At 40.0% G+C, this 27,687-nt stretch overlaps 1 protein-coding gene across 9 annotated transcripts in view; it reads left to right on the top strand.

Moving 5' to 3' along the window:
• Window positions 1–360: 360 nt before the first annotated feature.
• Window positions 361–27,687, top strand: part of FGFR2 (fibroblast growth factor receptor 2) — a 102,140-nt gene continuing 74,813 nt past the window's right edge. For 4 of the 9 annotated variants that reach the window (XM_030569801.1, XM_030569798.1, XM_030569804.1 and 1 more), the window contains exons 1-4: window positions 361–837; window positions 5,751–6,008; window positions 20,414–20,674; window positions 21,406–21,480. In XM_030569801.1, coding sequence (XP_030425661.1) covers window positions 5,834–6,008; window positions 20,414–20,674; window positions 21,406–21,480 — 511 coding nt within the window. In that variant the 5' untranslated portion in view covers window positions 361–837; window positions 5,751–5,833. Of the gene's footprint in view, window positions 838–3,079; window positions 3,102–3,152; window positions 3,175–5,750; window positions 6,009–20,413; window positions 20,675–21,405; window positions 21,481–27,687 lie in introns of those variants that run through there. The other 5 variants (XM_030569806.1, XM_030569805.1, XM_030569807.1 and 2 more) reach the window with 3 other exon arrangements.

The following is a 27,687-nucleotide window of genomic DNA, read 5'->3' as shown; positions in this document are numbered from 1 at the left end:
TTTCCAGCATGAGCTGGGGGAGGACTCGCCTAGCAGACAGTGAGCAGCAGCACAGGAGCCTGTAAGTTTCTTTCAGTGCAGATTTTTAAGGGGGATTTTCTCCCTGCTCATTTATTTGTGCCACTTGGAGGCGTTTTCAGAGAGAATGCTCTAAAAGAGAGAGGGAGGCAGAGAAATCCCCGCTCCGAGTCCCTGTGCATCGAAGGGGGAAGAGTCTGCAGAGTTAAACATTGCCTGGGACGGCTGTGATTGGCAGAGGAAAGTAGAACTGTCCAGGAAATGGCTCGAGTTTCAACGAGGGGGGAGTGACCAAGGGAGGGAGGAAGGGGAGAGAGAGGAGTGTGTAGGGGGAGGAAAAAAAAAAGGTTTGTAGACTTGACAAAGCTTTAGAGATTACAACCGGAATTCTGAATGGAGTGGACCTGGACCTAGGACTTTTTTAAAAATCCCAGCTATGCCGTTCTGTTGGATGGAAGTTACTCTTCCCTTTCCCCAAGGCTGGATCTCCTCTCTGAGCCCCTAACTGGAGAAGTGAAGGAAAGAAAAGTTTTGCTGATGATTAAATCGAAGCTTATTTCGTTTTAATCTTTTTTTTTTAAATCTCTTTTCTCCCGGCAACTTGCGTGCGAATTGCGCGGCTCAGGCGCTCCTGTCCCACAGCCTGGGTTTGCCACCGAAGGTCCGAGCGCCTGAATGTGGAATAACCAAGGCACGATTGTTTTTCTTTGGAGAAGTTTCCCCCCCAAGGGAGCCTGTCTTCGTTACTTTGATTCATCCTGCGCGCACGCCTGCTGCAGGGGGAAAGCAGATCGCTTACTCGGAGCCTTTTCATTCAAGGTAATTGCACCAGCGGTGGGTGGAGGAAATAGCGCCTTAACGGAGAGGGATTGGGGTCGCAAGGACTCGAAACGCAGCAAGGACGGACTCCGTGGCTCCGGATCCCTTTTCCATCTCTAGCGTGTCCCCTCCCCTTTTATTTTTACTTACAAACGGTCCATGGGCCCCATCCACTCCTGCCTTGCACCCTGTGCAGTCCTGTCCACACCAGCGCAAACCGCTGCGCCGTTCCCACTGACAATAGCTCTGCGCTGGTGACAAGCCGGGCAGCGGCGAATCTGGCTCTGCCCTAGACTCGCAGGAACGTGGAGTTCTGGGGGTATCTGCAGACACCCCCCCCCATCTTAGCCAGCCTGATCTCAGCCCTGCGGGTTTATTTAACGAGGGTGGCTTTTGTTTTGGATTGAGGGAACTGAGGCCAAGCACCTAGAGAAAAAGTCCAGTGGAGGGACACCCCCCCCCGCGCCCGAAGAAGAGGCTTGATTTTGAATGTTTGATCATTTTCGTACAGTGGCCTTTGGCTGTGAGCGCCCGGTAGAGCGTCAGTGAAAATGCGCATCCCTCATGTATCATTTCTGCTACTACAAGTAAAATAAAAGAGATTACCTCATCCACTCCAAGGCTGCATTTTTTGTCTTTATTGCATGTGGACCTGGTCATCTTTGCTGTTAATTACAGGGAAGCCTGACAAACGTTAACACTCCCTTATTTTTTCTATACAGGCTTTATCCCTTGCAATTGAATGCCATTTTTCACACCCAGTTCATAGAAATCCACTTCTTAGTATTCAGCGGTTACAACAGGATCTAAATTGGCAGGCCTATCAGTAAATCATTATCATACTGTTAATTAAAGGGGAGCTAATCTTGGGGGGGGAGGGCAAAATAGAGTACTGGCTTGCAGTAAAAGTGGGGCTAAGTCTTCCAGACCCCTAACAAGTTAAAGCTTGTGTGGCAGTTTTTTAAACCTGTCTGGCTGTAGAAGGCCACAGTGTAAAATCAACACATGGAATCTTTTAGCAATAGTTGCAACAATCTGTGTCAATGGAGAGAAGAATTTTGCATGGAGCTTAGTGAAAATGTGGAGCAAAAGTTATTAAAATCAAAAGTACAAGACGTTCCTCATCTAGCCTGGCATGATTTAGCTACTTTTTCGTGTTTTTTTTAAGCGATACATAATTTCCCCTTCTTAATGAAATATATATTTAAATGTAAAACTGCCTTTTCAAACAGTGCCCTATTATGAGTTTGGTGTGAAACGCTATCAAACATTTAAAACCTCATTGTCTCCTTTGTACCAAATCCCTGTAAATCTTCCACTAGCCTTTACTCATTTTCATCTGAAAAGCCTGTCTGAGCTGAATAGACAGCAATCAGTAGCCTCGGTACCTCTCTCCCTCTCTGGAATGTCAATTAAAATGCAGCTTCCCCCCACCCCCGGTGGCAAAAGACTCGAGGAAAAACAGGATAGTCCAGGAAAGTAAATGAAAAGTTCAAACAATGAAGAGTACCACCGAAACTGCTAGCCAATTCCCATTAGTCCTCTGGGATTCATGTTTAATAGCTGTGATACTCAGATTTACTTACAGCCTGAATTGAGATGAGTCTTATTTCTATATAATGTATATGACATTAGCTCAATTATACTGTCACTTTTTAACTGCTATACAGCTCATTCCCAGCTGATAGTCATATGATTTTCTGGAAGGAGAGATCCATACTTGATTCAGATTTTGGTATCCCCTGATGCCTAGCTGTTATAGTGTGCAATGTATTGATTTGGATAACATGCTCTGTACAAATTGCAATCTCTCTGGGAAGTGATAAACATCATATACACAACAATGGGACGAGATTAAAAAGAGCTCCGGCAATGGAATTTAATTAAAGCCACTGGTGTGTGTGTGTGTGTGTGTGTTTAAAGTTGAACTACAGCTTGGAGGAATTTGGTTGTGCTCCCAACCCAGGTTGTTTTCCCATGCTTGTCAGTTGGGCAAAGAAATTTGGGCAGGTATGTGACGAGGTGAAAATTGACCTGATGAGCGGGTGGCAAGGAGAGCGATCAATCATTGGAGGCTGACAACTCCTCCCCAAAGTGTAGGCTGAGAAGAGAGACAGAGTTCCCTTTCAAGGGGAAAAATAAACACTACGTGTGGCTTTCACTGAGTCTGAGACTCCAGGAGGGATTATGGTATTGTAGTCAGGAAGCCAGAATTGTAGAGGCCAAAAGCATGCTGGGGCTGTGTTCCAAACATTGAGCTAGAGGTACATAATTATCCAAAGTAGGAGGTCTTTCCAAATTCTGAAGAATTGTCCACCAGCAACAGTGGCAATTAAAGTATGAAAAGAATTTGGTTTCATTTCATTTTTTTCAGGCGGGGAGGACTGCTTTGAGATGGGGGATTCTTGAACTGCTTTAACATTTTTTGGTACCTGACATGTTGCAATGCAGATTGCTTAATGCCTGGATGCAAATCTCTGATTTCAGCTTTGCTGTTAAATTGTAAGCAGAGATCTGCTGCATTTTAAACCTGCTTTGCACCACAGATTAAGAGAGCCTATTGTCTACTGGCAAATGTTCAGATGCAGAGACCATGCTAATACTCAGGTGTGAAGGAGTCTTGACAGAAGCCTAGTGTTGCTGGACCGAAGAATGTTTATGATGAGAGCAGGAATAATTTATACACTTTAAAACCTTTTCAGGGGTTTAATGTAGCCTAAAAATCTGTAATGATTAAAATGTGACCAGAGTTAAATTATATTCCAGACCTGTTTTAAATACATTTAACATTTTAATGTGATATGTTTTCTTTCTTGCAATGATAGTTTACTTGCCTGTGATTATAGTTTACATTTCTATATACCCTTTAATCAAGTTCAAATAAGTCTTTATAGAAATTTAGTAAATTAGCCTCACAACCATCCTGTTAAGTCATTAAGTATTGTACCCATTTTACATATGGGTAAACTCACAAAAAGTGAGTCAAATGGCAGAGTTAGGAAGAGAGCCAAGGTACAGTATTCTGGTTCCTGTGCTCTAATTGCTAGACAGTCAGAGACAAAAGTTACTTAAGCTGGTAGCAAATTCACTCCTGCTTTGCTAGTACTTATTTAAACATTTTTTTCAGATCCTCTTTACAATCATTCCTTGCAGTGATCTAGTGTTTGTTTCATTGAAGGTTTAATGACAGCTGTTACAATATACATTATGAAAACTCATGCAATGTTTAAATTTCATTTCACAGAGTATGGATGTGCATGAGATAAGGAGAAAAAAAGCTGTGGCTTGAAACATCATGTGTTAATTAGCAAAAAGTATTCTGCAATTACATTTTTAAAACATTTAATACATTTCTGCATCTGAAACCTGAATTACTCTGTGTAGTATCTGAAGGGGCAGAAAATATGATATCAACATTTTCCCCATTTAAGGCAGGATGGTTGGTTTTATGCATTATATAGCTGAAACAGGATATCTGAAGACTGACAGACTCTGAATGAACCCAGTAATACTTATTAAAGGATGAATCCATGTGTCAAACTGTTTAAATGCTGAAGAACCAGGGTGCTGAATTTGTTATGGATAGATGTTTTGGAGAAAGTTCCATTTAAAAAAAAAATATTGGAGGATGGGAATGGGGAGAAGAGAGAGAGGGACAATGAAAAAGGAATTTCTACCTTTTTCATTGTCCCTACCACCACTGAAATTTCAGTTAGGACTTAATACAACTAAGATTAGTCATTAGCCAGGTCACACAGATCAGAATTAATGATGCAGTTACTTGATTTATTCATTCCCTGAGGAGTAGTCTTTGTGTGTTTGGGGGCAGGGGATGGAGGGAGAAGAGAGAAGTTTGTGTCTGGTCCAGTTGTTAAACAACTCTGTGTTGGTGCCGGCATTTTGATCCATGCCTCCGGATATGTCATTGTGGTGATTACCAGGTCCATTGTGGGAGCTGCAAGTTTCCTTGGTACTCCATTTTTTCCAGTACATTGGTGTTTCATAAAGGGTGCTCTTCATCCTTTTAAGTGGCTTGTTTTAAAAAGATTGAAATAAGCTTATTTTTCTTGCCTGTATAACGTCTACTAATGCACATCTATATTCTGTCTCAAGGAAGTCTTTCTAGATACCTGTGTATATATGTACAGTCTGTGTATATATGTGTATTTATATGTATACTTTGGGTGTAAATAAATAGAAATGGTAGATCATGTGTGATCTCTAGCAGAAATGTATTTTTGTGGCAAACATTATTCAGATTTTTATTTTCCAAAACACAGTGAAGTTAGCAAGTGCAGCTGCAAAAACTGGACCATTTTAATTGTCCCAGTCATGCAGACATTTGCACTGACAGTGAAGTTAATGCAGAAGAATGTAAATATACAGGAGAGTTGGAATCCCAAACATAAAATAAAATCTCAAGGAAGATCTAAGTAGAAATACAGTATTTTAAAACTTTTTGCCATTATTGGTTTGTTTTAAAACTTAGCTGACCCAACAGCTATATAGGTGGGGGACCAAAAGGCCATGCAAACTCAAACATATGTTCAAACAATAGCAAGAATAGAATTTGTATAATTGTGGTAATTTTGTAGCATTAAGGGTTATGCGTCTGCACATGTGTGCCTTTTGTATTTCTTAGCAAGCTGTATGTTTTTCTGTGATTAAAATAGTTCTTTAAATATGTGCTGAGAAACAATTTTGTGAAATCAAGAAGGGCTTGGTTATGCCCGAGGTGATGATGGAAACTGTTAACAGAAAATGAAAAATCACTCACTTTTCTCATGCTTTCAAAGCTGTAAAACTATTTCCCCTCCCCACATCCCTCCACACCCCTTGGGTTTTTGTGAAGATTTTCAACTGGCATTCAAGATGATTTCACTGACACTGCTAAATCTCTCTCTTCCCTACAGCAGCAGCAACAGTTTCAAGTGAGAAGCTTTTTATCAAGGCTGAAGGCACTGCTTTCAGCCCATGCTTGTGTAGAAGTGTTCAGATGGGATTAAAGTCCACATGGATATATGGAAAAGGACCCGGAACTGGCACTAAAAAGATGGTCAGCTGCAACTCGGGTTGCCTTATATGCCTGGTGGTGGTCGCCATGGCCGGACTGTCTGTGGCTCGGCCATCATACAATTCAGTTGTTCAAGACACCACTTTGGAACCTGAAGGTAAGGCACTCTAGAATACTTCAGCTTCAAAATAAGTTAACGGTAATTTGAAATGGTGCCTGAAATATAACTACATTAGTTTATTTGCCCAGATAAACATAGAGAAAGTGTCAGGTTAGTCCAGAAATAGTTTCATGTATTCTAATTCTCTCCCTTCCAAATATGGGCTCCGATCTGGCAAACCTGCATATACTAAACTTTATGTAGGTGAGTTGTGTCAGTGACTTCACTGGGACCTTCACTCGTGTGTAGTGTTAAGCACGTGAGTATATGATTGCAGGAATGGGTCTGTGGTTTCCTTTATGAGAATTCATCTCCTAGCTGAATGGAGCCACTGTGTTTGTACACATCTGTTACACATTCTGAGCTTTAGCTTTTATTTATATGTATATATAAAAGAAGCATAAATGTTTTTTAAAAATCCCATTTATTTTTCATCATTTCTGCTGATTATGTAATTTTCCATTCACTCTGCTAGGAGAATGAAAACGGGTTACTCAGTTTTATTTTTGTTTATGGTCAGTTTCCGTTATTGTTTCTAATGCCCCAATACAAACTCTGGAGTGTCTGGTTTGCAAATCCTACGGGGGAATGATTAAATCCAGAGTGTGTGTGTGTGTGTGTGTGATTTGCAAACCAGACACTCCAGAGTTTGTGCTAATATATTTAGTTTGTGTTATAGTGTTATATAGTTATTTAGTTATATATAGTCTGGATTTAAGCATTCCCCTGTAGGACTTGCAAACTACACACTCCAGAGTTTGCGCTAATATATTTAGTTTGTGTTCATATATTAATTCCAGTGAAAACAAAGAGTAATGGGAACATTTCTATTGATAGTATGTTTGATACAAACAAGTTCTTATAAAATCTAATATTTTCAGTCTAAATGTATCAGATACTATTTCTTTAGGGATATCCTTGTGCCAAACTGCTTTATTTGTTGAATTTTAAGAAGGTGTTTTTATTATAACATGTTTATTGTATTTTAAGTATATTTTTGTTATGCTGTACAGCACCCTCAGTGGCCCCCTAAGCACCTCAATAGGGATGGTTCTTTCTTAATAAAGTTATCTTGTAATACACTGCACTGATACATTTCTAATAACTGGGCAGTCAAAGCAGTCTTTTCAAAATAATTGTGTATTGGCCACTTCCTATTCCACAAGCATTGTTTAAATAATTTGGCCTCTGTCTGTTATATTGTTCACATACAAGAATACAGCTTTGGTTTTCTTCAATGTATTTTAGTGCTGAACTTATTTGTTTCAACCCATTATGTCTAAAAATAGGTTTCACCAGTTAGTGAATTTTAAAAATAAATTCCTAGTACATTCTTATAGAAAAGTGAGGTTGAATTATTTAGATCTAAGTGCTCTCCCCTTGTGTACATTCATAAAATATTAACAAAGTATTGTAATATTATAGTCTGTCATCAATAGAGATTATTGGTAGCAAAGTAATTTTGCTCACGGTAATATGAAAATTAAAAAAAAAAAAAGGGCCAGACTCTCATCACTGCTTAATGGACCTGTTTGTTTAATAGCCCATTAGGTGCTTTCTTGATTTTTTGGGAGCATGACAAAATCATGAATGATTCTGCTTTCACGTCTGCTGTTTATGGCAAGGCCTTATGGTTTTAGGGTTAATGCAGCAGGAATGTGATTTCATTGCAGGGCAGTATAGGAAGAAGACAAATGTTTTCATCTTACGGTCGTCATCATTTTTCAGTTTTCTAGGGAAGAAATAACCATTATTTTTATTTTAAACTTTCAAATCTAAAATATGATGCCTACAAAATGAGTATCCACTGGGTGAAATCTGGATCTTATCAGAGTGTAAATTATTGAAAAGAATATCACTTACAATAAAACAATTTCAGATGTGAGAACACTGAATTACTTCCAGCAAAGCAAAAATAGGCTTTTGAATTAATGGCATAATAGCTTTCATGTTGCAGAATAGAGGGAACTGTGTGAGATTATATTGGAGATTTGAGAAACAAAAACTCCTATTTGCTTATTTCCAATATATCTTGGCACTTTGGGAGCTATCTTGGTTCGTTTATAAAGCAACTGGCTCACTGGGGCTCGATTCTGACTGTGGCCTCTAGGCAGTACTGTAATAAATAATATTTACACAGTAGACTACATCTATCAAAAGCAAGCCATTTTATCTTACAGTGTCATATATACACACTAAGGGCCCGATCCTGCCAGCAGAGTGCTGGAACTATTTGGTAGTGGGGGTGCTGAGAGCTATTGAACCGAACAGTAAACCATGTATATGAGGTAAGCCACTTCAGGCTAGGGGATGCGGCCGTACTCCCAGCAGACCTAGTTCCAGCACCTCTGCCTGCCAACACTTACTGCTGATTGGAGTGCGTCCTACCGCAAGTCCTAGTAAGAACTAACATTAGCAGTGTTTGCAGCAGCAGAATGTTAAGGACTCATTTTAAGCCTGCTTGTGTGTCTATAGAATTATACCCAGCACTAAACGTTACAGGGGAGAGTAGTTCTGAGCAGGGGGGGTAACACAATCTCCACTTTCGAATGATTGTGATATTTAGAAATAAGTATATTCGACAGCATATAATGGAGTTCTTCTGTTATTGCACACTCACACTATGCAGTCTTTTGATTGTAGCCAGCACTTAAAATGCAGGGGTGGGGTGTGGGGGGAAGTTGACCGCACACACAGGGTTACTTTGTGAACTGAATAATTAGTTTAGACACAATTTGATAAAGGGCAAGCTAACCCTTGACCTTCCCTCACCCAAGTTGTCTGTTATGAAGCCTGCTGGCTAGCTAATTTAGTCCCCGCCATGCAGGACTTTAACACTGCGCTCTGTATAGCCAGACTCACTATTTCCACCTTTTCCTCACAAATTCAGGAACAATTGTTTTTAATTTTGCTCTGTTTTTAAAGCCCTAGTTTAAACTCTCCATAAGGCACAGCCCAGTTCCAAGCCCTGTGAAAAACACAATAGTTTAAAATGAGTCTTAAAGTATACTCAAGAGAGTCAAGGGAGTAGCAGGGTATACCCATCTGAAGAGATTGTATCACCTGGGGTTATTATCCTTATGTTAGACACACAAGTGACTAATAATTCGTCATTTGATATTTAACTCAGTAACAGGTATTCACTGATAGTAAATGAATGTAAATACCAGCTGGTGCAATTAAATACCTAAAGCCGTTCATTAATATCTGTAAAGTGTTTCATAATGCACTGGCAAAGAACTGTGCTTAATGTTACTGTCACTTGATTAATACAGTCCAATCACAATTAAATCAAGTAGCACAATCCAATCTAAGTCAGAATTCTTTTAATCACTGCTACCCAACCTTGATTCGCCTGTGGAGGGACCGAAATCGGAAATGAAAAGAAGAACAAATAAAAATAAAAAATGAGTTTAAGTCCCCTATTATGCAGGTTGTGAGGGGAATCCAGCAGAAGAACATATTTTAACGTAGCTTTTATTTTTTTCCCTGTTGAAATCCTCTTCTTATGCTCAGGATTGCAGGAGGTATTCCAGAATGCATAATTTTGTGACACTACAAATACTATTAGTAGCACTGACACTTTTGGTATGAGTCAAGTCACAGAATGATGCATTTTGGGATGCTTTCTTATCTAAAGAAATAAGAGAATTTCAGAGGGAAGAAAATGAGTTCCAGTTTTTCCCTTTTAAATTTTATGCCTGATAGGTGCAAATAAATCTCTGTTTTAAACTCAGTTTTCACCTGAGTCGTGCATAGTGTAACTATAGCACGTTAGAGCAAAATTGCATCCATTTCACTCAGCCCCAATGGTATGGAAGCTCACTGGGTAAGAAGCACTTGTCAGCATGAATAAACTATAATTAAGAGAAAAAAAGGCAATTGGTATTTCTGAGACGAGTGTGCAAGTGGCCATGTTGTGTTTATGTGACACCTTCTGAAACACTCACAGTCATGAAAATGAGCTCCAATATTTAAAGAACAGGTTTAATTTTTAAATATAAGCCATTAGCTTTGACTTCTGTTAAACTATACTAAAGCAGTTTAGAAAATGGTCTGATGGCCTCTTACACTCGAACTCTATGAAAGTCTCACACATATTGTCTAATCACCATGGGTTCTATTGCTCTGGGAACCCCGGGCACCCTGAGTCTTGATTCATACCCTGGGATCTAGTAAGATGATCCTCAGACTCCATGTGTGTGTGTGCCAGCTTGCCACTCCTGAAGTATTGTATTTTTTGGTTGGTTATGGTTACATGGTTCCTGCTCCCAATTTAAAGGCATTGTGGAATGGCATGAAGCATCAGAATCCTCCTTCCTACTCCTCCTCAACACAGAGAAAGGAGACCAGCTACATGATGTACAGAGATGTGCCCTGTTTATGAATAGTACTGGGGGATTCCTTTAGGTCCCTGTGCTAGGGATTATGGGACGGCCTAGCATCTTCTCTAAAGGTTATCTTATTTCACTGCAACCTTTGGACCTTTAAAAAGACCAACTTAGTTTTAGTTTTAATCTGCTTCTCTGAGCTCAAAGAAGGATAGTTAAAATTACACTTCAGCATGGCTACAAAGATTTTCTCATCTGCCAGTGAATTCAGATTGGTGGTCGGTAGGTGATAGGACAATACAAAATACTTCAGTTTGGTCTGCATGCTTTGTAAAAGGCAAGGCACTATAGATACGTGAACAAAAATAATTTTGACTTGATAAAACTTTGAGCCATTTATAGTGAAAGTCATGGACATTGAGGCCTTGTCCCCATTAAAGGATTAAACGGTGGTAATAACAGCCCATGGATTCTTTTTAGTATGGCTCCAAGAAAATCCAATGGCTGGAAGCTGAGCTCAGAAAAATTCAAATTGAAATTAAGATGCAAATTTTTAACTGTGGTAATGAACTACTGGAAAAGATTTATCAAGGGATGTGGTAAATTCTCTATCAGAAGTATTCTTTACAGCAAGATTTAGCTATGCTCTAGTTCAACAGCAAGTTCTGAAGCAAGAATTGCTGAGTGAAGTTCTATGGCCTGTTATACAAGAAGTCACACTAGATGATCATGAACATCCATTTTGGACTTAAATCTATGAACCTTTAGCATGGACAAGGCCTAAATCTACAGGCATGTGCGTATTAAACTGCTGTATTGATCACACACTAGCATGTGTTAAAACTTCAGCACATCAGCTATATTTGCATTTTTTTCAAAGTATCGGAAACAATTGCACATCGTAGGCTAATTTGCTACATTTTAAATCCTGTCCCTTTTTTATAATCTTGGGGTTTACTTTTTGGTTTTTAGTTTTTTCTGGGCCAAAACCATTTCAGACTGGTTGAGTTCTTTTTTTTCTCTTTAACATATGACTAAAAAACTAAAACAATTCAATGGATGTGCATTTTTCTAATTTTAAAATAGTTACTCCTCAGTAGAGAACTTGTAACTACATTTTAGCCCATACTTAAATTTGTACAGGCAAGATACAAACTCATTAAGACAGAGTTTGCAGTTGTGTCAGGATTTTTATTGTAACTATGTGAGGTTGTAATATATATGAGACAATGGGCTATTATAGCACTGCAATAATAAATGTGGCATGATTCGTAATGAATATTTTCTACATCTAGGTTTCCAGCGTCAGTAGAAGTAGATGAATCCCCTGCCTTCTATATACAAATACACAAAGATTAATATTTGCTTAAAATAAATGTTTAGTTTGGAAACAGACGGAAATATAAAGAAAATACTTAACTGTACTCTAGTGCCTTAGTGAATCACCACTCCCTTCTGGTCAGGCTGAGCCTTGCACTGTGTCCCCTCAGCCCAGCTGGGTGTTTAGTCGGCCCTTTTGGTTTGAATCTATACAGTAGCACATCCTTGGGATAAGGACGTTAACTACTATACCTCTGTGCAAGGGCCTCCCCTTATATATAGTGGGGGGCACGCTGGCTGGTCCTTGCCTTCAAGGCTCTTGGAGGCCCCCTTTGATCCTAACTTTCTGTTAAAGGGGAGTTAAGGTGACCCAGGCCCATCCACTGCACTATCTGCAGCTCAGGGCCCTTAAACCAGGCAGGCAGAATCAATCCTCAGCAATTCTCCTGCTGTGCCCATAGCTCCTGCTTACCTCTAGGCTTCTTCAAATACATCTGCAAGTCTTCACTCACCACTGAAATGCAGATATTTCTGTAATACATTCAGGATTAACATGCAGGTCTTGTTGTAAATCTATAGCACATCACTTATAGGTGGTAGATACAGCATCTTAAGTTAGCAATTAAAGAAAAAATTGACCCAATTCACTAATATTACCTACTGCCAAGGAGAGAGTTCTGAGACAGAGAATCACTTTGATATTTATTTATATTGTATTAAAAATATCCATGCCTTTTAAAATAACTCTGGGACAATCAAGCTGTGCAGATATCTAGACTGTGTAACTGCCTCCTCCTGTTACCTCATCTTCCCTTCCCCCAAGTGCTATTGTTTGTTACTCTCACTGGTTGCATCTTGTTTCAAATTCAGTCCTGACCCTGCTTTGAGAGCTGCAAAGACAGATCCCTATGCTCAGAGCCCCATTGAAGCCAGTGGGGCTGTGCACAGGTGGAGGTGTCTGATCACATGCAGTACATTGCAGGATCAGAATGTGGACTATAAGTTCTCTGGATAAGGAACTATCTTCCTGTGTGCTAATACAGTTCTAGCGCATTGGGACCCTGATCCTGACTGGGTCCTCTAGGTACTACAGCACTATGAATACAGATATATGATACCAGGCTTTAATGCTGATTAACCAAAGTAGTTATATTTGATTAAAAGGCCTATGCTGACAACCTTAGGTAGCATGTCAGGAAAGGGAATGCTCTGAAAAAACAGCCCATCTGGGAGTAAAGTGGGAGGTAGAAAGACTAGTTTACAGATGCTGCGGCTTAAAATACTTAAAGCAGTGGTTCTCAAACTTTTTTTTTCGCAGACCACTTGAAAATTGCTGAGGGTCTCGGCGAACCACTTAATGATCTTTCCAAATGTTGTTTGTACTGTTAGCTAACTATTGTAAAACACTTCGGATAAAAGTGCTATCTAAAAAAATTAATAGTTAAATTTTTTTTGTTCTACAAATAAATAGCACACAACTCATATTTTAATGTCAGTAGTGTTACCTTTCTGATGTGATCGATGTGCCCTCTCTCCCCCACCGCAGCAGCCCCCGAGCTGGAGCTGGGAAGGAAGAGGGTCTCTGCCCTGCCACAGCAGCCACAGAGCTGGGGCCAGGAAGGAGGGCTGGAATTGGAAAGGGTTCAGAAAAGGGCCACAAAAATTATTAGGGATATAGAACGGCTTCCATATGGGAAGAGATTAATAAGACTGGGACTTTTCAGCTTGGAAAAGAGGTGCCTGGGGGGGGATATGATAGAAATCTATAAAATCATGAGTGGTATAAAGAAAGCAAATAAGAAAGTGTTATTTACTCCTTCTCATAATACAAGAACAAGGTGCCACCAAATGAAATTAATAGGTAGCAGGTTTAAAACAAACAGAAGAAAGTATTTTTTCATGCAACGCACTGTCAACCTCTGGAACTCCTTGCCAGAGGGTGTTGTGAAGGCCAATACTATAACGAGGTTCAAAAGGGAGCTAGATAGATTCATGGAAGAAGGTCCATCAACAGCTATTAGCCAGGATGGGCGGGAATGGTGTAACTAGCCTCTGTTTGCCAGAAGCTGGGATTGGTTGACAGGGCATGGATCACTTGATGATAACCTGTCTGTTCATTCCCTTTGGGGCACCTGCCATTGGCCACTGTTAGAGGGCAGGGTACTGGGCTTGATGGACCTTTGGTCTGACCCAGTATGGCCATTCTTATGTTAGGATAACAATCTACTAGTGTGTCTAGCTACTGGAGTTATTACTTTGGCTCCAATGATAGGGATCTGTACTTTGGAGCTGAAGGTCATAGGTTCAAGTCCTGCTGATGACATGTTGTTTGGTCACCATAACTGCAGTATAATTAAAGGATACTTAATAATGTAACTGTTGTGACTCACAAGAACACGCAGTGCATAGCTAAACCCAGGAACATGTAAGACTTGGCATTTCCCATGTGTATGGTGTACTCTTGCAGCCATAACTCAAGGCTCACTTCTGTGGTAAGGTTCTTTCTACTGCAGTAAGGTGGACTATGAATGCTGGGTGAAATTCTCACTCCCTGTGCAAAGCCTGAACAAATAAGCTTTCTCAGGGGACCAACACAGAGGTTCTGTGAGATGCAGCCATCACTCTCCAACCTGAAGGCAGGACAATGTGACACTGAGGCAGCCACTTTGCAACCACCAGTCCAGTGCCTGAAATAGTTTCTGTGTCCCACTATGCCCTCCCTCATCCTTTTGTAGGGTTTGTAGCTAGATACTCTGTGTAGTTTGGCCACACTCCATTACTTCATTGCCTCCCCAAGAGCCTGCTAGGGCATCCTGTGCAGTGGGCCACCCTGTACCGTAATGCCATCACCTGCAGAGCGCTCTGGAGTTCCTTTGCAATACACTTCATGTTGTCTCGAGCAGTGGAATGGTGTCATTTCTGTTCTATTCTGTTCCCTCCTTAGCCGCGTCGGGAGAAATGTGACTTTCACACATGGTGAATAAGAATCCTTGGTAATCAGCTCTTTTACAGAAATTGCAGTTATTTATTTTAAATGCTCTATTCTGCCACGCACGATCTACATCCTGGTATTCACTGCCACGACTAAATAGAGCTGAAAGTAGCTGTCTGCAGGAGTATGCAGCATTACTTCCAACCAGTATTACTTGAAATCGAAGTAATCACACAGGGATTCATTTTAGGTGTGTTTCTGAGGCTTTCCTCTTTGCTAGTAGGATCTTCAAATGTTGGAACACTTTGCTATTTCTCCATCATTTTTTTTTTTTAAAGTCCTCAGTGCTTAGGAAAACAAGTCAGTGCCGGGTAATATTTTCCCCTTCCCATGATGATGATGGGAAATCTTTCTATTGGAGGAGATTCATTTTTTTTTCTCCCTGTCCTAGTGTGTGTAGCATGTGAGAGACATTATTATGGTCCTGTAGGCTCATACTATAATTACTCACTGTTGCTGTAAAGCATGCACTCATTGGAGTATGAGGCATACCGAACATGACATCATAACTTAACTTGTTTTGCAAGTTTCCTCCACAAGGGCAGAGTAACTTTCCCTTTTGAAATGGCTTCCTACTGTGTATTTTTCATCTCAGAGCTACAGCTTGTTTCATCTTATCTCATTGGTGGTACAGCCCTGCACACCTCAGACTAGCTGAGAAGCCCACTTCTTTATAGACTAAAGATCAAAGAGTTAAAGGATGCCAGAAAAAAATCCCTCAATTTATGGGAATCTGTTTCTTAACATATTTTGTAAATGAGGCTATGATTTGAAATACAGTAGTACAAGTAATTTTGTTCAGTAGTTTCTTTGAAAGAGAACTGGAATTTGTCACACTTTTCTTCCGTCTGTAACTATCAGAATGAAGTCCAGTTCCCACTCTTTGGTGCTATTTATTTTTTAAAAACTTTTGCTTCTGATTGTACTGACATTTTAATAATTTCTTTTTGAGGAAAAAATTACTCTTTGTGGCGGAGGTGGGGAAGAGAGAGAGAGACACAGACAGGATAGGGTGGGATAGCTCAATGGTTTGAGCATTGGCCTGCTAAACCCAAGGTTGTGAGTTCAGTCCTTAAGGGGGCCATTTAGGGATCTGGGGCAAAAATCTGTCTGGGGATTGATTCTGCTTTGAGCAGGGGGTTGGACTAGATGACCTTCTGAGGTCCCCTCCAACCCCGATATTCTATGACTGCAATGTATTTGGAAAATAAAATATGGCAACAGAACAGCTGGAGAAGTCTAGCTGGTGCCTGGCCTAAGGTTTTGAAAAAAGACTGGGACATGGATGAGAGCTAGCTGGCTGAAGCTCAATCCAGACAAGACTGAAGAAGTTCTGGTAGGTTAGGGGAGGCAAGTGGAAGATGTGGCAAGAATGATCCCCGCACTATTAAGTGAGGGGTGGTGGTAGTGCCCGCCCTTTGTGAACTGTGCTTCTTGATCTTTACCTGCTGCCTGTTGGTTTCCGGAGTGCTAAAGTTTTGTTTTTGACTTACGAAGCCCAAATGGTTTGGGACTTTCAATGCCTTATTAGTGACATAGATTCCAAGGCCAGAAGGGATTACTGTGGTCATCTAGACTGACCTCCATAGAGCCTGGACAATTCCTAGAGCTTATCTTTTAGAAAAACATCTAATCTTGATTTTAAAATTGCCAGTGTTGGCGAATCCATCATGACCCTTGGTTAAGTTCTTCCAATGGTTACTTACTCTGTTAAAAATGTGCACGTTATTTCCAGTTTGAACTCGCCTAGTTTCAACTTCCAGCCAAGTTGGCTCTTTATATCTTTCTCTGTTAGATTAGCCTTAGGATAGCCACTCTTCCCATCCCATAATGACACAGCCCCCCTCTCCCCAGTTTAAAAGAGAGGGGGCTGGCAGCAGAGTCTTCTCTGTGAGGGCCTGTCAACCTTGCAACCAGCCTCTCTGATTCATCACTGCAGGCTGGGTCTTTGTGCTGCAGAGAGTGTTTGGTTATTTACTAAGGCTTTTGAAGTGGAAGAGTCTTGACTGGGGGGGAGGGGGATAAGGCTTTTGTGAAGGTGGAGAGCTTTTGGGGAATCTTTGCTGGGACTTATTTATTTATTTTTTTTTGGGGTGGGATCTGTTGTTAGCTAATGATTAGCTTGTTTGACTCTAAGTAGGATATCCACATTCTTAGCTTGTTAATATTTTAATAGATTTAGAAAACATAATAAAATGGATATATAAATCTCTTGTTTAGATTGGTCATGCCATAAATGGAAATGCTGTTTAGAATATAATTGAATTCATAGTAGTATGAAAATGAGCTGTGGGAATTTCCATAGTCCTCTCTTCTGGCCACTTGGCTCTTAAGCAGACAGCATTTACACCATTTGTTCAGGATGGTTGGTTGGCATAAACCATGCTGAGAGACATGGGGAGGGCGGGGTTAGGGGGAAAGACACCCAAGCCTGTTTGTCAAACATGTATCCCAGAGGTGCCCTGTTTTGCAAGGGACTCCCCCTTGCTTTTTCCCCAGCTATGTTGTCATGGATGTGTTCACGCACAGGTCCTTCTTTTCACGTCTGACCTTAAAATATTGATGTAACTGTCAGTAGATGAGTGACGTGAATGTAAAAGAAAAGGAGTCTCTTTTTCAAGAATTGAGAATTGAACTGCACTTCAAAATCCTTAAAAAAATTTTTTTTTTCGAGGGTGGAAGGACAGATAGTTACATTGCTTAATGCAGCACTGGAGGTGCTCAGATACCACGGTGATAGGGGTGATATAAGAACCCGAGTACTATAAGATACAAAGAGTGTTTGGCTGCCTCCGTCTTCCACACCCGATTGAGTAAATTGTCAACTTACAAACTTGGCCTTAGGGGCCAAATTGGGCCTATATACTATGGAGCTGTGTCGGAGGGAGGTGCCACCCTCTGCAATTGTGAAGATTTCCTTGATGGTGGGGAGTCATAGCCTTGCCTTTTCCTCACCCCTTTTGGGGTGCCAAATGTCTGGTAGTATTGAGCCAGCCTTGTGCTTGAGGGAACTATAAAGGCTGCAGCTGAGGCAAACTCCAGGATGCAGGCACAAGAGAAGCCAAAGTTCCTTATGCCCTTGTGCACCCATATGAGGTTGGGTTGCAGGAACAGCCCCAATGTGGGCCTAAGGGCCAGCATTAATGGGGTTACACAATGTGTGAGTGCAGAAATTGGCCCTGTATTCCTCGCTCTAAATCTCATCTGAGTGTAAAAATATTTATTAACTGGGTGCAGAGTACTTGGAGAGGAGGGTAATTTTGTAGACTACTGTAGTTGGCGGGAGCAGTTGAAACCTGTTGACCTTTCACTATGAAACTATTGGACAGGATAGTGCTTCAGTGTCCCACCTATTCCCTGTTTGCATTTGGGCACCAATTCAACACCCAAACTGGAAAAGTTTTATAGGCAAACATTATAAAAAGTGGCAGTCTTAAGTGCTGCTATAAACACAAAGCCTTACCTGAAATAGCTCACTCCTTCCAAACACTGCTTATTTCATGACAACTCTTGCTGCTTTACCTTCCTGCAGATGATATTAATAGAGAATAATGCACTAGGTCAAGGATTACTAATTTGTACAGCTCAGTATATGAGCTGTCCATTCTTTGTTGGCTTATTAGTAATTTTTCTTTTAGAGCTGTGGTTAAATATGACTTTTGACTTGTGCTGAAAGATTAAGTAGGATAGCCATTTAAAAAGAATTCATTTAAGGATGGAGTTTGAATATGGTTTATCTTTCATGGCATGCAATCACAGTTGGAGTAATCTGTATGGGGAGACATTGCAATGGGATCCAGAGAGCCCAGACTGTTTGCTATCTTGAACTGTTCAGTAAAAAAAAAGGGAAGGCTGAATAATGTTATCAACACCTATATTGGCATTTTAAAAATTTAAACAAAGTCATTTTTAAAGACGTCTGTAAATTGTTGGCAAAGAGTAATTCGGTAAAAGAAATTTACTGTGAAGATAGAGCCCACTACAGAAGCTACAGAGAAGTCCGTCAACTCTTGTACTGCAGAATAAATTTGTCATCTTGTTTGTTTTGCAATTTCAGGTAACGTATAAAAAATCTTTGGCACTAGGATGTGAGTTTTCTAGTTTTCTTGGGTTTAATCTTTACTGATATGAAATATATGTAGAAACCACTTGTCCTCCATCTGGAGATCACTTTAGTAATAGCACTATTTGGTGCACTATGTTTAACCTGTATAGTGGATCCGTGGAATTGTTAGTATGCTAGCAAGACTAAAGTGGGTGAGATAAAATGAGTTTGTAAAAAGTGTCAAGCGGTATTATAGCTCTTTGAAGACTTTGGCTAAAGACTGTTGTTCCCAGAAGTAAGAGTTGACATCACCTGTTTTAAGATGATGCTTGGCTCCCAACTACAAAGTATGTATATTTTATGTATACATATAGGCATACTGCATACTTGGTGTTTGCATGTTGAAGGATATTTGTTGGGGTTCTTAGGAGCTGGAGAGCAGCTGCTCCACATGACACACCCTCCTCAGTATCCATGATGCTCCCCTTCTTTGCTTGCGATTCCGCTCTGGAGAAAGGGAGGAGGAGTACAAGTGTGGAGGAGAGTAGACTGTGGCTACATAACTGCTTCTGGGAGGAGCCCATGGGTACAGAGGGACCAACTCCCTATGCAAATTCCTCCATACAATGAAGCCTTAGGCTTTGTGGGTTTCTAATTCTCATGCTCTAGGTCTCACAAGAACAGGAATCTGTCCCACTTGAGGGGGAAATACTGATGTAACTGTGAAGTGAATTTTCAGTGTTCTTTTGGGTTTTATTTTGGGAGAAGATGATTTCTCTCATAAATACAGAAAAACAATTTGCATATCAAATTTGTTTTAAGAAAACAGCTGCTGAAGTTCTTGTGAATATCCTGGTACAGTAAGGGAACAGAAGGGTGAACTGTCTGATCTTGAGTTTGAAAGCTTCACTCACATGTCACTAGGTGTCCACATTCTACTCAGGAGAGAGCGTGAAATAAGAACTGGAGAGAACCAATTCAATGGAAAAAAATGACTGTAAGCTGGAGCAGAGAATGGGCAGTATGGAAAACAAATATAGAAAGTCTGAAAAAGGAGCAGAGAGGTGCCAGAGAGAGGGGATAAATTAGTCATGTATGCTGTGTATAAGCAACGGATTTATGCCAGCTTAGATTTTGTTCTTGTATCACCTTATCACTATTCAGAACCTCTCAGGTAGAAAAATGTTTTGTTTCTATTTCTAAAATGAATTTCTCTTGGGGAAAATATTGATTCATTTAAGTACAGGGATGAAGTAAATGTCCTCAATTTTGAATTAGTTTTGAGAGTCACCTCCCCTCCCCAAAATTGCCTTGAGATCTTCAGAATCTCAGACTCTGAGACATTCACCTGTCCAGAATTAGAATAGTTTGTAGGCAGCTTTTGGTTAACACACAATAAGAATGTTACAGGATTAACATACAATAAGAAACAGTTGTGTGATGTGCCTCTTCATAATCACACGCAAAGCTGTCCCAATGAAGAGAGGAAGGACCACTGCTGCTTTGGCAGGGACTTCCTTTGTGGTTTACTGTTCACAAGTAAAATGTGCTCCATAACTGCATGCCTTTCAATTTTATGAAACAGCTTGCTGGGAGAAACTGATAATCAAACATTTTCTTAACTTAATTTCTGTGGATGAAAGGGGCCTTCACTGACTTTTGTTGGCAATTCTCTCCTTTCCCTTTTTTTTCCTCCTTCCTTCCACTTTTGCAGAGCCACCAACCAAATACCAAATCTCTCAGCCAGATGTGTACTCAGCACTTCCAGGCGATCCGCTTAAGTTACGTTGTCAGTTGAAAGATGCCATCATTTGGACTAAAGATGGGGTCCAGTTGGGGCCTAATAATAGAACAGTGATTAGTGGGGAATACTTGCAAATTAAAGATGCTGCACCCAGAGATTCGGGCCTCTATGCTTGCACTGCTGTTAGGACTACAGAAAGTGATACTCTATACTTCATTGTAAATATTACAGGTGAGTGAGCTGAACACAGATCTTTCATGTAGTAGTAATTTTCAGTATTAAAACTATATGAAACTATATTCTGTTCTAATTTGAAGAAGTCCAGTGAGACACAGAGTAGGATACACAGAATAGCCTTTCATATAGTGAAGTTTCTAATATTTTCCCCTTGAGCCAGATCCTGAAAAGGTGTAAATTGGCATAATACTTCATTTACTTCAATGGCCCTATGCTGATTTACACCAGCTGAAGATGTGACCCTTTGCTTTATGTGTAAATTAGTGGATTAGATTACACAGAGTGACCACAATGATAAAACTGGCTGTGTAATGTATTTAAATGATATGATTTTATAATAGAAGTATAAGCATATCCTAGAACAAACCACGCAGTTCTGCATGTTGCTGTGTTACCTGCATCCTATAATCTGTCTAGTGACAAATCATTCCTGAGACAATTAGAGATTTTAAGAAGAAAAGAATCATAATTGGAAAGAAAGAGATTTTCTGTAATTAGCAGCCTTGCTTTGAAATCTTTACAGCAATTTCAGGATTATTACTCAGTTTTAATAGATTTTGCAAGAATAATACATATTTTATGATAGGGTTTGCTGCTCATTTAACTTCTGCACATTTAAAGAAAATCTAATCCAGATGTACCTTGTTTAGGTGTTCTAAAGTGTAGGAAATTGTGTGTGCTACAAAATGCATCATATAAAAGATATGGTCATCTTTAATATGCAGATACTCTTTCATCTGGAGATGATGAAGATGACAATGATGGCTCAGAGGATTTTGTGAATGACAACAACCATATGAGTAAGTAACAACTGGCTGCTGGAGGTGACTGGCAGGATTCACGTGGAAAGTAGTTGCTTTCTAACCTTTTGCACTGTCAACTACTTGGCTTCTTGGCTCTTCAATGCATGTGATATCAAATAGCAATAACTTTTCCCAACTGTTTTCTCTGTATAACGTATTTCATGACTCTGAAACATGAAAATAAACTAACATCGTTGCATACCCAGTTTGTTTTACTGGTCTGTTCTTTCTATCTTAGCTTATCATTAACTTTTTAGTAGTTTTCCTTCTTCCTAAATTAAAGTTAACCATTTTTGTGTTATGGAGTCCAATTTATAAACTATCATCCTCTTTCACTTTCTGCTCTTGTGTCTGATTTGAAGTTTAAAGAAAAATAATCTGTTTGAGAATGAGTTTATTAAAAGGTGGTTTGGAACTATTTTTAACTGAACCTTAATGGACCAAATCCTGCAGCCTTTACTCAGGCAGAAGTTCTACTGGAAATAATTAATGGACTTGGAGACAATGGGATTTATTCCTGGAGTGAGGACTGCAGGATTTGATCCCATGGAAAGCACTTTCTCTAATTAGTCCAACTAAACTTGAACATTTATGCTACTCAGTTAATGTGAAAGTGGGTTAAGAGAATCTGAAACCTATGTGGACATTAAACTTCCTTCCCTTTTGGTCATTTAGAGAGTTATTAATATGGCCTAAATGGATCAATCACTAGGAGCAAAAATATATTCATATTGATATCTTATGTGGCTTCACGGAATTATTATCAAAGCCTTGTGGATTACTGGTAGTGTGCCATTGTGCACACTTTTGTAATATCACTGACTTAAAGAACAAACACTGTTACATTTCACATTAACTTACTTAAAGATCATGCATTAGAGGTGTCATATTGTTACAGTATGAAGCAGTCAAGCAGTACATTCATTCTTCAGGCTGCTTTGTAATTAGCTCTCCCTTGGCATATAATACACTGTGAAACGTTAGATGCTATTTAAATTATATAATTTCTTAGCTGACTGTTTGGCCCCTGCCATCTGTCAGTGCGATTAACCCAGTCTGATTCACAGGTGCATCTTACAGTGGCCGAGATTAAGCAGCTCTAGGCTGCATTGACAAAGGAATGTGGTGGCAAGGATAACTGACAAGTTTGGAAAAGAGACATTTCCTTTAAAAACAGAGTTTCATAGTCAAAGCTGGTGAATATAGCAAATGCATGAGAGCATAATTCTGTGTTGCGTGTTTTAGGGAACGTCCATATTTAAACTACCATCTTCAAGTTTGTTTTACACTTGCTGAAAAGATTTTTGTGGCATTTTTTAACAAGTTAGTCAGTACAGTGGAGCTTCTGAACCACACTAATAACTGTGGGAGAGACATTTGATGGAATGAATTTCGTGAATGACTAAAGTCAGCAAAGAGGCAAAGTCCAGACTGCTTCCTCACAAAAGTGCTTTGTTTGCTTATTTAACAAGTTTAATTTACTACTATTATTTATATGTTCTGTAGTGTATTTTGCCACAGTAGTGACATTCTTGTAATATGAATCTTCATTGTAGGCCACTGCTAACTCTGCTGAGAAGAGGGAGAAAGACCGATGATTTTAGGATGTCCAGATTAGCAAGGTTCATTTGCATTCTTGCTGCTCAAAATGACACCGATGATGTAACCTTAGACTTTGCATATTAAAAACTCATTTTGTGTAGCAAAATAAAAGTTTTTTTTTAATTTTTAGGTGTAAACACAAAGAAACAGAATATGTGATAAAACAGACAACTGTTAGAGTTCTCTTTAATAAGGCTTTCACAGACTGCTCTGCCGGCCTGCAAATGGAAGCTCTAGAAAGACACTTCTTCTAGGTCGTCTTCCTGGTTCTTGCAAGGGTGGGGAAGGAAATGGCTGCAGTGCCTTCTCAGGAAACCAAACCATGGCATTCTCAATCCTGGATGCTTAGAAATAAAGCAAACATTTTATGTGGTTTTATTCACTACTTTTAAAAAATGTCTTTTAAAATACTATTTATACGTTTCTTTGGTTACAAATATATTTTATATGGCCAAAGTTTTCAAATGAAGCCACCTAAATCTGTAGATAAATGCAGTCTTATTTCAAAGGTGCCAAGAACACACAACTCCCCTTGCTGTTCGTGGGTGCTGCAAGTGCTCAGCAGCTTTGAAACCAGGCTGCTTTTATGTAGGTGACTAAACATGGATTTAGGAGCATAAATGTAGGCAACTAAGTTTGATCATTTTGGCCTATGTGCATTTTTTTAAGTGAAGGGCATGCGTAGCGTATATCATTCTGTGTTTGGTATCCTTACATGTTGACAGATTGTTGAACTGTCAGAAAACAGTGGGGTAGATTTGTCCCAGACAGTCTCCTGAATGGGTTTCTATTGCTTCCAGCATTTGTTTAAGTGATTAGTGGCGCTGGGCTGAATGTACTAGAAAATAAAATCCTCTCTCCACGGAATAGCTTTGGTGGCAGTTCAAGCTTCCCCATCACTGACCTGATAGTCTGCCTCCATCCTGGTTTTGAGGGCCACCTCTAAGGGCTACAAGGCTATTGGTCACAAATGCTGATTCCGGGCCCAGTCTTGCAAGTCATAAAATGCCTCCTACATGGTGCTGAGCATCCTCAGCTTCTCTTGGCCTCAATGGGAGTGCATTGCCACCATTTGCTGCTTGGTCACATCATGTTTTAGCTCTTTGTGCTCATTGCTGAGAATGCTGACATGAGTATCAGTTGGAATGATTTGTGTGATGTGGATGCTTGTCCACAAATAACTGGACTGAGGCCCCCAACTGTCATTTCACATGGGCCACTGAACGACCATCAGGCAGGTCACTTCTAACTTGGACTGAATTCTAATATATGAAAGGCATCATATCCCAACGTAGTCCTGTGAACATCCAGTTCCTCCCTCTCCATCTCCTTTTAAACCATTTCCCTTCAGTTAAATAGTAATATATTGGCATTATGAGCGTTTGTTTTAAAACAACCTGTATTTAAACCTGAAGTCTTCCTTTTGAAACTTGAAGAATATCCAGAAGCATAAGCCATATAGTTATAAGCTATGTCTGTCTATAGGGTGATAAGTGATAAAAAGGTGCAAACAATCAAACTGCAGAGAATAGAAACCCTCTCAAGGGAGCAGCGAAAATTGGATGTCTAGTAGAAGTGGTCTTTAAGTAAAGCTCAAATTCAATTGCGCTGGAAACCTTCGGGATACTTTGAGGTGGTCACTTAAACGGGGTGTTGCCTGCTGGAGGTAGTTTTTAGTCAAGCTTCAGTGCAGTTGACGTCTTTTATATTTGTGTTTATTGGATGCTTTTTGTAGGACTTTGCAAATCCTGAAGCAAAAGGGTCCTCTACATTGTCTAATTTCAGGTTTGCATGTTCGAGATTTGCCTGATTAGCTTTAATATGTCTGTAATCAAGGGAAGAGCAGGTCAGCAGAATATTTTCTTAGCTAACATGACTTCTAAAAGTAATCAGTAATTCTCACCAGTTCATCTGTGAACTTTAAACTGATGTACTGTAACTACCTGTATGCATTTAAGTGTCTAGTTAGCAAAGATCATATGTGATCAGTATCGCTCATAAAAAGATCCTGCGGAAGTATTAACATGTATTGAGTCTTGGTTTTAGTAGATCTGTGTAGAAGTGTGGACTCACCCCTGCAGCGCCTCCTGCTGGTGACTTCCGGGAATTAGCTCGATTTCCAGCCCAGAGCACCCTCTGCAGGCCGGTGATCCACTACTGCTTAGACCCCCGTGTCCCTCTTTGGACTCTGGTGCCCTGTTAGCTGGGATGCTGCCTCATGGCAGTAAGCCCTTTCTCTCAGGTCTCCCCTCCCCAGGAAACCCCCACCCACTATCCCATCCTCACCTCAGTATATAGCTACTGCCATTCACTGTCTAGCCCCCACGCCCTGGGGCAGACTGCAGCATCAGCCTATTCATCACTGGCAAGGTTGGGTTTGGACCTGCTGACTTTGCCTACCCCTGAGCTGCCCTCTGCAACCCCCAGTACCTGTTGGCCTTATGCTAGGCCAGGCTTTTCAGGCTGGAGCTCCCCAGCTCTTCTGCCTTTCCCTAGCCCTGCTCCACTCAGGTACCCTGTCTCTAGCTCCTTGCAGCCAGACCCTTCTCCTTTTACAGGCAGAGGGAGACTGCCTGGACTTCTGGCTCACAGCCTTTTATAGGGGCCAGATGGGCCTGATTGGGGCATGGCCCCAGCTTAGCCTATTTTCCCTCAATCAGCCCAGGCTTCTTGCTCCCAGCCACAGCCCTCCCCTGGACTGTTTTAAGCCCCAAAGGGCAGGAGCGGGTAACCACTCTGCTACAATCTGGTAAAAATTATTTTTCCGTAAGCTAGTAAAAAGCACAATTGGTCAGAAGTTAATCTAGAAAGGAAGAAAAGCGGCCTTTTTCTTTGATAATTTCTTCTCCTTAATAAACCAAAACAAAATGAAGATGGATATTACAGGTCTGTAAATGCTTCTGTCTCTTTCTTTTTATTTCTGGTTTAAAAAAAAATTGGCATGTTGCTAAAATATTTCTCAATGATTGTCTAAGGAAATACCATAAAACCCTTTGAAGGATTGATTATTAACACGAAAACATATGTCTTAGTGCAGTAGAAATATGCTAATTAACTAGAAATCTAATTGCCCAAACTGGCATTGTTTTTGGGACCCTTCTTCCAACTAAGGTCTGGATCCTGATTGTCTTGGTTCCACTGTGCTGGGAGAAATATTCTGCAGACAAGCCTCCCAGGAGGACTCAGTCCAGCCCAGTAAATTGTGGAAGTTTCCTTCATGACAATATGGAAGGGGGAGGAGAGTCTGCAATTATGGGGTTCCACTGGGTAGCTGCAAACCTTGTGCGCACATGAACATGCACCCGCTCTCTCATGTTCTGTGCTTGAGTCAGTGCAGGCCGTGGACTTGACCACAGCCCATGTGTTATCATTAGGCTTGGCAGAATTTGATTTTTATTTTTGATAATTTCGATGGATCATATTAATGTTTATTTTGAAGCTTTTTCCTTTTTATTGATTTTAAAATTTTCACAGTTGCAGAAATTATGGGGAGGTTAGACAATAATTATTTAATGACAGTAGATGCTGTGGTTCAAACATTCAAAGCTTTACAACTGTTAAAACACAAATTTTGAACATCACATAAAAAAAAACAAAGTAAATATCCTTAAAACAAACTCTGATAAACTCTCAAGCAGATGCTTATTTTTAAAAGTTGATTATTTTCGATGGAAATATTTTTTCATTGGTTTATGTGTATGAAATAAATGTTTCCTGACATTTACCAGTAAAAATTGAATCCTTCCAAGTCTAGTTATAGTATTGGCTGTGAAGCTGCTGGGTTGGTGCTACACACATGGTAGGAAGGACTGCACGCACTCAGCTCTGTAGGTACTCAGATATCTCAGTGAGGGGCCCAGAATAAATAAATGGCCAGGTAGGTAAATGGATTGCTTGTAAAAATCAAGTTTAATCTGACTTCAGGAATCATGGATTTGGCCCAGTGAGCATATCTGTTTGATCACATTGTGCAGCCTTGTTGAATATGTTTAATGGTGTGGAGAAAATATTCTTTTTATGTATTAGTACTTTAATGTAATTCTCCTTTTGCTTGATGTAGTTTTAATGTAATTCACTTTTTGCTAAATGAAGTAAATTCCTTTAGTCTTACGTCTTCAATTTGTTGAAGGAGCCTTTGGTGTATAAGGTAATACTGTTTTTAGCGGATAATTTTAATGGTTTTTTCCTCTGCATCTTTATTCACTTTGGATCATTTAGCAATTTCTTGGTCCTGCAGTTTAATTCCAAATACTTATATGTTACCTGATCTTATGTTTCAACTACATGTGCAAATTTACTTTGCTTTTCTAGTTCATTAATTTTAATGCTAATTGCTTCTGCAGGCTAAAAAAACCCCACTTATCGTATCTAGCATCATTTTAAGACTTGCTTTTGGAATGTTTTTCTTTATGGAGGAGAGGTGTTAAATAAATTATTTCTCTATTTCTGTCTAGTTGTATTTTTATTTTGACGGGGGCGGGGAGGTCACAGGATTTCTGAGCTTTTACCAATTGTAAAACGTGCTATAAATATTTGAAGAACGGAAGAGTTTATTTATAGTGGAGTGCTAGACTGTTAATGAAGGAAATGAAGCAGGGCTGT

This window comes from Gopherus evgoodei, chromosome 7 (genome assembly GCF_007399415.2).
Source record: "Gopherus evgoodei ecotype Sinaloan lineage chromosome 7, rGopEvg1_v1.p, whole genome shotgun sequence".
Taxonomy (NCBI): Eukaryota; Metazoa; Chordata; order Testudines; family Testudinidae; genus Gopherus; species Gopherus evgoodei.
Note: the sequence above shows the minus strand (reverse complement) of the source record. Positions and strands in the feature narration are given on the sequence as shown.